The 11,152-nt window shown below is 46.6% G+C and overlaps 1 protein-coding gene across 4 annotated transcripts in view; it reads right to left on the reverse strand.

The window, feature by feature from the left end:
• The window catches only part of ARHGAP21 (Rho GTPase activating protein 21), a 115,459-nt gene extending 107,587 nt beyond the window's left edge, over window positions 1-7,872 (reverse strand). For 3 of the 4 annotated variants that reach the window (XM_032991033.2, XM_032991026.2, XM_032991010.2), the window contains exon 1: window positions 5,900-6,800. In XM_032991033.2, the coding sequence (XP_032846924.1) occupies window positions 5,900-5,986 (87 nt within the window). In that variant the 5' untranslated portion in view covers window positions 5,987-6,800. Of the gene's footprint in view, window positions 1-5,899; window positions 6,801-7,444 lie in introns of those variants that run through there. The other variant, XM_042801865.1, reaches the window with a different exon arrangement.
• Between the last annotated feature and the right edge of the window lie 3,280 nt (window positions 7,873-11,152).

Here is an 11,152-nt window from a genome sequence, read left to right on the forward strand (position 1 = left end):
TTTGCCGCGCATCAGCTGCATTTATACTTCCACTGTATGTGCCTACAATTAAGTGATGGGGAAAAAATACCATGGAATTGTCTTTGCAAAAACATTAAAAATCACAAGATATAATAAGGATTTGGACAGGAGAAACACATAGTATTTATATTAATCTACATTCTGTATAAGAAACAGTCAAAGTGTGGTGTGATTATTCTCATTCACCCACCAATCTGATCAAACAGCATAACTCTCATACACTGTTTATCTACTCTGCTTGGCACAACATATTAGTTAGTACATATATATGTATACAATCTATTACAGTAGGCAGACAAACACTTCCTCTGTAGAAAGGCCCTAAGTTCAAGGATTTGACGAGATCATAGGATCTGACGCCTTCTACAACCATGGGGTTACACCTAACAGCTCACCAGACTGACTTCAGGAGTGCTGTCAATTCAGTCTGTTTCAACACCAATTTAGAAGCCTCACCATTTATAGAAGGGCTAACTCATGCTTTTTAAAAACAATGACCCCTGTTAACAACAGGAAATAAATCTGTTTTCATTTAACATCATTTCCTAATTTGTAATATCTGCTTCCTATCCTGTGCAATTCAATATACAAAGAACTGCAAGAAGGAAGAATGTACAACCTCTCAATGTTGGAAAACCTTAATTTTTCTTCCAATTGTTGTAAGAGGAAAAAAACCCACCAGCTACAAAGCATCAGTATATATTCCCAACACATTAGTCTAACACTGCTACACAGACTTCCTTAGTAATAAATACAGAAAGTTTTTCTTTTAGTAAGGCTCACAGGTTGCACATGTTTATATTACAATCATCATCTACACAGCAACATCTGTAATTAAAAAAAAAAAAAAAAAAAAAGACCAGCTTTTACTCTTTACAGAGTTCATACTGTTCTGCTGAGCTACAATCTGGTCACCCACCTGCAGGAAGACATTTTCATACATTCAAGATGGACAAGATCACAAATGTATACAGGGTGCAAGAAGAAACACCTTCTCTTCCCCAACAGTTCTCTTGATTGTTTTTTGTGTAAGGAAGTAAATATAGCAGACAAGAAATAATACCTCTGAAGTAGTAGATATGTTAATTACACATATCAATATAATAGAAATTACTAAAAATAGCTTATACATGGAAAAAAACTCAGTGCTTTGATGTTAATGAAAAAAGTTCGCTCTTTATTGCATGTGGTATATGCATTATAATGCAATTATTTTGTACTGATGTAGTTCAAGATATTCTTCAGTCCATCAGGTTTCTCTCACAAAAATGGTGGTTTTTCAAATGATTGTCAAAGTGGTATAATCCACAAAAGTGTATTTTTGAGAAGTAAAAAGTCACTTTAAAAACCATCCGATGCAACTACACTTGAAGGCAGATCCCTTCTTTGAAGGAACTATTTGCTGCTTTATATCATCACTTCTCAAATACATAACATTTCCTCATGGAAGAGGTCTATGTTCTGTCAAATTATCTCAGGCTTACTTCAACATAAATGAGAGCAGAAGTCACTGTTACGCCTGCGTGATTAAACAGGATTTGACTCAAGCTTTTTGAAAAGTTGCAACCATAGCTCCTGGTAATGCTTGTATTTATACTGAATTTATTCTCCCTTGATGCGAGGTTTGTGCAGACTCTTCTATCACCGTAAGTAGTATGCACTTCTAATTACTAGCTTTGGTATTTTGTATTATTTGACATAAAATCTTACAAATGCATTTCTCCAATTTTTAACATTACAGTTAAACCTTAAAACCTCTAAGCATCAGGCATAGAAAATGCACTGATATCCAACAATACAGAGTTCCAGAACAGTTTACATGTTTACATAATTACATAAAGATTGAAATGCAAGATCAAAATACAGCTTTTCAGTGATTGTGCACCTACAGTAGACACACACACCTGGGAATCACCACTCAAAGTTTACCAATGTCATCCCAACTGTTTCGTTAAATTAGTAAAATATCTATTAATTATTGTTAGTGAGAACACCAACCATTTTCTATTTTTAGTGTCATCATTGCCCTTCTCTGGTTCCTAACCCTTCCAGCACAGGCTTCTCTTCAGTTTAGACAGTTGTGCTCTCTCTAATAAAGTGTAGGAGTGAGAATATTGTGGGGTTTTGTCCCCCCTTCTGAAATTGAGTATTTGTGGTTACGAAGCAAGTACTAAATAACCTCTGAGTTTTCTCTTTGGAAATATATTTCCTAATTATTGCCAAATAAATACAGAAATTCTCAGGAATCTCTGAGGACAATCAACTATTCCTAACAACTCAGCTGTTAAGCCAGACCAAAAAAAAAAAAAAAAAAACCACCACACAAAACCAAAACCCCATACTCTTAATGCAAATTTGCAGTAAAGTGTTAGAAATTTGCAATAAACATCTAAATGTATGCGTGCTTTAATGAGTTCCAACAGAAGAATATCAAACAGTTAATAAAATTATTCAATAAAGTATTTTTAGTATTCATAAAGTGAGGAAACAGTATTTTTTTACAATAAAAATTTGGCTTTTAAAGCCACACATACAGTGGTTAATGTTTTTTTGTCCTACATTTAACATTTTGAATGTAATTTTAATAGGCATTAACAGCAAACTACACCACAAACAGATTTAGCAATTCTTTTAAGTAAATGCAAAATAGTGGGAAAGGCAGAAAAAGGGAGACTAAGTTTACACTAACAAGAATCTTGCTCCAGCCTCAAATCTGGACAGGCCTGTAGATGGGATGTTGTGACTAAAGTAGTACTGCCTGTACCTCAGCAGGGCTTAATCACTCCAGCAAAACACTGCTACAACCTGACGGAACAGAGATAGTATATGCCTATTAATCTAAAATCCAGAAAGAACATGCTCTCACTTATCTGTCCTTATAAACATAAGCTCAGCAATTCTTGCACCCATTTGCAAATGTGTGTCAGATTTCAAACAGAATGGCAAACAGCCCTGAGAGTCCCTGGCCCGCTCTGCCAGCTTCCCCAAGAGCCCAGAATACGTGATCTGTCCCTTTGAAAAGGCGCTGTATGTTCAGACAGAAGCGTGCAAGCATGAATGCACAATCTTTGTTCTCAACAATCACTTCAGTGAAGGGGCTCTGAAGTGAGAAAGACCACCAGGTACAGTGTCAAAGGGAAAATAAAAAAAATGAAGTGAAAATAAAAATAGAAACCATGTCAAGGTATGACCAAATTAAACACAGTATGAGTAGACAGGCATCCAAAACAAAAAGCAATTCTCAAACAGCACATACATTACCTAAAGTAGTCAAATCACATGTCCTCAATTCTCCCACCTTTGTATTCAAAAGAAGCACTAGCTTCTCAGTCAGACATTCCCTTTCTTTGACCAATGATCTTGAAGCCAGAGGACAAATTTTTCAGTTCTTGATCAAACTCTGATTATTGCTGAACATTTCCAAAACCTTTAACTGGCTGAAAATCCTAATTTCTGTTGCAACTCCCTTGGCCATGATGAACACAGGCTATGCTTGGAATCTTCCACATGTCAGTGTGCTGTGCATATAGGTCCACAGCTACACATTAAATGTAGATGAGTTAATACTGCATTACAATACAAACACCGTATGGGATACAGTGTCCAAAAACCATAAATCATTTCCCAAAATTGCTAATACCTTGCAAGTCACTATTGGCACATTATAAAACCCTGCAACTGCAGCAACTTTTTTGCAAACTTAAAATTCTTTTATAGTGTTTCATTAAAGGTATTTTCTGATTTATTTCAGCAGAAAAGCAGTTCTTACTGTTCAATGCAGGTAAGACTTCCCTTAAAGGGATTTGTTCACTCACATATAGCACATCAAGCACTATACACAGTAACTGTTCCGTCAACTGAACTGAGACAGCAGATCCCACGTCACAAATCCTCACTCTCTCTTGGTATTTTACACCAATCTATGAAAAAACTTGCAAGAAAGTAAGTTGGACTTTAAGCCACGCTGTGATATGTACACTAAAGTAACTGAGAAAGCACTGCAACCTTGATTAGGCATTCATGAGGGCTATCTACATTCAAGAAAAGATGTCAAGCCTACTGTGATTAAGGCAATCATGCATGTTTTCTAGCACTTAGTTCTATGTTGCAGTAAAAATGTATCAGGCAAAACAACAGGCAGAGCAGTCCATTTTGCAATTCCATAACTACTATGGAATAGGTACCTATTAGTAGTCCCCAATTAGACAGCTTTAACATGATGAGCTCCAAAAGCACTCCAAGCCTTGTTGGGGCTTACCACACTAAGGATAGGTGGATTATGACAAGTGTCAGTGCCAAAACACCAACAGTCTCAATATGACAGAATTAAAAAGCAGATTTTAATTTTTACACTTAGACATGTGGTCTCCTCCCACACTATTTGAACAGTATTAAAGGACAGGTTCTCCAAAAATGGCCTTGGTTTTAGTCACGTTTTTTAAAAAGGACATCAACAAGAATAATGCCTGATTAAGCCTGCATAAGAATTAAGAATCATAATTTATCACAGAGTCTTAAATCATAACATCTTCTGCTTGGTTACTTAAGACTCACATTATGTCCTCACCTAACCTACCTGCTTTTAGAGACTATGTGAATCTCTTATCTGAGGTGATGGCACTAAGCAAAACCTTACAATACCATACGTGCCACTTTTAAACCAAGGCAAAGGGGTGAATTGATGATAGCAGTGAATTAAAACCCAGGGTCCTTAAAATAAATAAAAAAAAAAAAAAAAAAAAAAAAAAAAAAACTAAACCCCACAATCAAACCAAAACCCACCCACACTTTAATTTTCCAAGTTCTTTAGGTTTAAAATCACTCCACTATACCTCAATTTCAGCAAACAAAAGGGGATCATCTATATAAAGGGCATCCATTTCACAGCCCTATAGAGATTTAAGTCAGTTTTCTGGCTTTGGCACAACATGCTCTAACTTTGAGAAATACAAAAGCAAGTTTGTCTTTGTAAATAAAGTTTAAGACAGATCTTAGAACAAGTCAACTGTAGCTGTTATATATATATATATATATATATATTTGTTGGATCTGAAGTTACAGTTGTTTCGCTGACATTTATTACTATTAATAGGGTGTACAGAAGGAAGCATCAGACACGGTTCTGCGTTAAAAACTCTGGGTTGCGAGTCCAAACATGCAATGGTGCCACCACAGGGCATGCTGTGAAGTTTTTAAGCTAAACACACAGAGGACTGTTCCAGCAACAAATGCTATAGATATAAATACGTTTAATATAAGCCGCTGTGCACAGACAAGGGGGTGGCAAGTACTGGCTACAAGGAAGCAGAGGCCAGGCCCGTATTTCCACTAAAAAGCACCACGGTTTCAGCGTGACGGGGAGGGGTGGGGACGAAGCCGTACCCCAGCGCCGCCCAGCAAAGCACTCCCGTCCCTCGGGGACGGGGCAGATAAAACGCTGGGGCGACGCGGAGAGACTGAGCGTGGGGGCGACACGCTGCGAGCTGACCGCGGGGAGGCCCGGGGGGGGACCCCACGGAAACCGCCGCCCCGAGGGCGAGGACGGCGGCCGCTCGGCGGGGCGGGAAGCGGAGCCCCCGCCTCCCCCTGCCCAGGAGCGACGCCCCGACGGCGAGGCGAGCCCTGGGCCGGGCCGGCCGCCTCCCCCTCCCGCTGCCGGGGAGCCGCACGCCCGCACGGCTCCCAGCGTCCAACTCCCAGCAACTCCGGGGCGGGCGGGCAGGAAGAGAGAGGGAGGGAGGAAGGGAGGGAGGGAGAAAGGGGGCGGCCATTAAGCCCGCTCCAGCCAAGCCGTTCCCCGCAGCGGGAGGCGGCCGCCCAGCCCTGCCCGCCGCCGCGTCCGCGCAGCCCGCGCCCCGCCCGCCCCCGCCGCTCCTACCTGGCCGCCGGCGCCGTTGCCGCCGCCCGGGGGGGGCTCGTTGTCTCCATCTCCGCCGGGTGGCCCCGCTGCCCACCGGGTCGCCATTATTTCATTCCCGGTTACAAAGGAGGAGCAAATCCTCTGGAGCCCACATCGGGGAAAGGAGGGGAGGGGGGAACCACTGCCGGAGCCGCTCGCACACACCCGCCGCGACGAGGCCAGCCCCGCCGCCGGGGGAAGGGGGCTCGGCCCCTTCACGCAGCTGCCATAGGAAAGAGCGCCGGGACGGCCCTGAGCTTCAGCGGCGCTCCCCGGCTTCTGCCTTCATGGCTGGAGGAGGGGAGAGAGAGAGAGAGAGAGAGAGAGCAGCTGTGTCAGTCCTCGGCGCGGGGCCGCTGCCGCCGCCTCCGCCACCCGTCCCTCGTTAGGCTAATTGCACTCTCTCGTCATCTTCCTCTTCCTCCGACTCCTCCTATCCAGAGCCCCAGCCGCGGGGAGGAGAGGGCAGGCGGAGAGAAGCGGGAGGCGCCCACTCCCTCCTACTTCGCTACACACGGGTTTTCGTGCCGTGGGAGGGATCTGGGATGGGGGAACGCTGCCCCGGGCCGCAGAGGGAGGGAGGGAGGAAGGGAGCCCCGGCTGGCAGGGGCAGCAGCTCGGTCGCTTCTCGTCTTGGCCCAGCCGAACTTTGATCAACTGGTGGAGGACGGGGCAGGAGCCGAGGGGCCGCTCGTTCACCGGGCTGGGCGGAAGCCGCCGCCTGTTCGCGGTCTGTTGTCCCGGCCGTAACCAGCGCCACGACCGGGCGGGAGGCGGCGGGAAACACACAAACTCCGGTTAGGAAACGGCAACAAAAGAGCCCTCCCGGCGGCAGCGAGGCCGAGCCCCTCGCTCGGCGGAGCCGGGCTTTTGTCTCTCAGGCGAGCCTACCCCGCTCTCAGGCGGCTCCCTCCCCCCCGTCTACGTAGCCGGAGCCGTTCGTGATCAGACCACCGCGCCCCACGCCCCGCCCTCGGGCCTCCCGCCTCCCTCCGCACAGATGCGCCGTTTCGCCCCGACAGCGGCAGACGGCGGCCGCTCCGGGCTGGCCCTGCCCCCCCCGCTGCCCGCTCCGCCACCGCCGCTGGGGGCCATCGCGCCGCGCCAGCTGCGCCCGCCGCGCTCCCCCGGCCACCTGGGCACCGGCCTCGCCCACCGCCGCGGGCGGGGGCCGCTTACTGCGCTCCGCGCTGGGCTCGGCGTGAGGGGGACCCGCCGGCGCGCCGAGGCGCTTCAGCCAGCGGGCCCCCTGAAGGCGCGGGGTTTTACGCGGCTTAACCGCCTGCCCCGCGCCGGTGACCGCGACCTCTTCCCCGGGCCAGCGCGGCACCTCGCTGTCTGCGGCCTCCGCTCCCGAGCGCGGTGCCCCTTTTCCCCCGTCCCGTTACAAACGGCTCCCGGCGCCCCGCGGCGGCCCCCGCCCTGACAGGAGCAGGGACCGGCAACCGCCCCCAGCCCGCCCCAGCAGCGCGACCCCGCGGCGGGTGGCGCTGCCTCGCCGGCCCTCACGCCGCCCCTTCTTACTCGGCAGCCCGCGGGGCTCCGGCCCCTCAGCCCCGCGGTGGCGACGAGGCGTTCCCGGGGTTGGCGGCTCCGGCTCCCTCCGCCGGTGGGGCGCCCGTCACCTTCCCCCGCCTCCAGGCTGGCGGTTTCTGTTCCCTCCAAAAATCCACCCACCTCCGACGACGACACCGCGAGGGCAGGAACTGGTTCCCGGCTGCCTTCCAGGGCACCCGCCCTGCGGCCGGGGAGCGCAGAGCCCCGCCGGGCCCGGCCCGCGCCCCGCCACCGGCCTCCGCCAGCACGCCCTGAGGCGGCGGGCGGCGGCGTTTTCTTCTCCCCCTTCGAGCGTTTTCAGCGCGGGGAAGGGGGGCGGGGGACGTTCACACAGGAATAATCTCCGTTTTTCCGCCCTAACTCAGGATTTAGCGCTTTTGTCGCCAGCCCCGACCTGCACCTGGCTTCGTGAGGGTTCCCCCGGCGGGACGGCGGCGGTCACGGCCGCCCTCGGGGGCCTCTGGGACCGGGCCTGGCCGGAGCCCTGCGGCCACCCCTCGGCGTCCCGGCTGGGGGGAGCTGGGTTTTGTTGTCTCCGTGAAGGTGGTAAACGTAAAATTTTCTATACTTCATGTGTCGTTATCGGAATGTGGGGTTTGTTTGTATTTGTTTTTTTTTTTTTTTTTCTTTTCTAGACTGGTTATTTTCAGTGTAGAGGCTGGACAACTAAGGTCTCTGTGAAAGGGAACGAAGAAAATGCATTTGTAAGAAATATTAAAGGTCTTGTGTGAAATGAAAGGGTGTGTCTTGTGGTCTCAAAACAATAATGATGTTTTGGGTTGTGGTGTTTTTTTTACTGTGCTACTCATAAGTGATCTCTGAAAAGAGGTGACTGGATCAGCAACTCTTATCGGCAGCAGGTATGAATATTGGTATCCAGACAGCTGAGGAAAGAGTTTACATCCAGTAGCTGGAGGAAGAGTCTCAAAGTCCAAATGTTGATTCTTGTCTACCAAGGTCACATCTGCAGAGTTTAAAAGGGTGTTGCTACAACTCAACACCTGTCACACTGATTCAGGTGCTTGCCTACAATTTTGTGTGTTGCCATGGGTTTCATTAGGCATATATACAGTTAAAAACCTGTAGTAGTTACTGAAGAATTTGAGTTTCTCATAAATTTCTGATGTTAAAGACTACTTTGTGGCTGAACCTGACCTGGAGCAGAGATTATGTATACATTCTTTAAATAAGCATACAGCTATCCAGCTGGCAATGCACAGGATGGTTTTGTCCAGCTCCCTAATCGTTTCTCACTGTCACACAGCATTTAAAGATTTATATGCCGTCCAGACTGAGCAAACTGTTATAGTCCGGTCCAGGGTTTTCAAGAAGTTGAAAAGACCAGAATTAAAATCACTTGAGATTTTTAAAGGGTGGAGAAGGTTAACAGTCAGGGCACTTTTCCTGTTTTTAGAAGCTGTTGTCAAACAGAACCAAGAAGTGTAGCTCTCTGCTCGGCTGCATGCTGCTTTCTGCACTGTAGTCATCATGTCTATCTGCAGAACATCATCAAAAATCCATGAGGTATGTAGAATGAGTTCCGCGTATTCATAATAATCACTTTTCTATAGGAGCCACAGTACTGACTCTAAATTAGCATCATAACTAATACCCATGTAGAAAGTTGTTAGATTTACAAAATGTCTCAGAGAGATTAAACCGCTCTGGGTGATCATTTAGTATCTATCAAGTCCCTATTTATATCAGCACAACTACATCAGTACAGTGACAAATCTTCCATTTTTACTTTTCTCATATTGCCAATCAATTTCTCTAGCTTTAGCTTTCAAACTACAACAGGGAGATGAAAATACCACAGAGGAAAAAGTAATCCTAGAATCACAAATTACTTCATAGCTAGGCTGAGGAAATAGAACCTTTTGAAGAGTTAATAATGAGATCTATTTGTGTAATTATCAACAGAGTATTTACACTAGCAAATCTTTATTAAACTGTGTACTTCATTTTCTTAATCACAGTGTTCTATTTTTTTGTGGCAGATGTTTTTGTTTGAGACACTGGGGTGTTTTTAGGACTTTTATGCTGCTGTAATTTTTCATTCTAAATATGATGTCATACTTACAACAGGAACACTTAAAGAAGGAGGCAGGCTTTCAGAAACATGCTCATTATCTCGGATTCATAACACACAAGCAAAACCTCAGAGTCCCTTAACCACCCTTGAAAGTGATTTCATAAAATAGATTGCAAAAGCAGAATTAGGGTAACTCAAAGTTATAATTTCACTTTCTCACCTTCCAGTCTGAAGGTGTTGACACATACTCACTTAGACAGCTGCAGCAGCCTAAAGTGTTAGCACCATCCTACTGTTTATTATCACTCCTTGCTAAAGAGTATCATCCCCACAGGAGAGCTAGTGCAGACATCTTTGAGTGCATCTCAGCCACTTCAGTGCAAAGTCTAGCAGCTGAATTTAAATTGCTGAGGTAGGCAGAGTTAAACGTGCACTGCAGCCCAGGGGCTGAGGTGTGCTCAGTCGTTCTGTTCTGCCCATTCTGCTGGGTCAGTGGTGGCACAATTATGGGACACTGTCTTCTTTTGCTGTCAGCTGCTGAATCAACATATTGATATATTGAGAAAATAGTAACTCTAGATACTGAATTGTGGACACCAAAATTCACTTGGCCAGGTAGACCAGAGGACTGAAATTCATTACATGAAATATGTTTTAGGGTACCTGCCTCTTTCCCTCATGATCCTTAACATCTGCCTCTGACAGGGCCCAAGGGCACACCTTTCTCTCATGTGTACAACATACATTTAGACATCTAACCTGCAGCCAGCCCACTGTGAAGCAGCTCACTTCCCATGCAGTTGTTGTCCCTGCCATCTTGAAGGCCCTCTCTTTTCTCACCACCTGCAGCCCGACATGTGTCAGACCTGAGGTGCCACAGGCAGTGAGGAGGCTCAGCCGTAGCCAGTCCCAAATGCCCTACCTTTGGGTTAGAGAACAATGCAAGTGGAGAAATACAGAAGTTAAAGTGAGAGCAGGTTTCTTACAGGACTTTTTAGATTAGATTAGTGTGAAGTACCTGAGTAGGGTAGATTAGATAGGCAGTAGTGGGAGATAGCAGTAAATCTTGGGTATTTGGTGCTGGGATAAGGAGAAGACTAGAAAGTCTGAGCAGTTAAGTAGGAAAAGGTCTGAGTTTAACAGGGCCTGAGCTTGGGGATGAAAGGAACAGTGAATGGGAGGAGATATACCTCTAAGCAGGTAGATGTTTGTACTGATGTTTGCTCTCAGAAATTGTCACTTGTAGGAGCTGCTGGGATAATGATCGCTCTGATAACACCTTCCACCATAGTCCCCAGCGACTTAAGTCTCACAGTCAGGGCCTGCTTTGAGAGGTTCAGGCTGAACGTAGACACCTCTGTGATCTCCTCTGTTTTGGAGGTAATGAATGCTACTAACTCCCCGAAAGTGTTTGTGAGCACCACTGTGAGCACCCAGGCTACAGACTTTTCAGCACGTAGCCAGGACAACAATTGGCATCAGTCTAACAGCTTCCCCGATCCCAAGGATGTTGACAGGTGCCCTGCATGAGAAAGATACATTAGGTTTTCCCCAGAATGGGAGGTTGAGAAGTGGATGATGCATACATTTTTCATTATTTGTTATTTCCAAGATATTGCAGCTAGTAGACAGTCCCTTCC

Source organism: Tyto alba, unplaced genomic scaffold, assembly GCF_018691265.1.
Source record: "Tyto alba isolate M040663 unplaced genomic scaffold, T.alba_DEE_v4.0 Super-Scaffold_38, whole genome shotgun sequence".
NCBI lineage: Eukaryota > Metazoa > Chordata > Aves > Strigiformes > Tytonidae > Tyto > Tyto alba.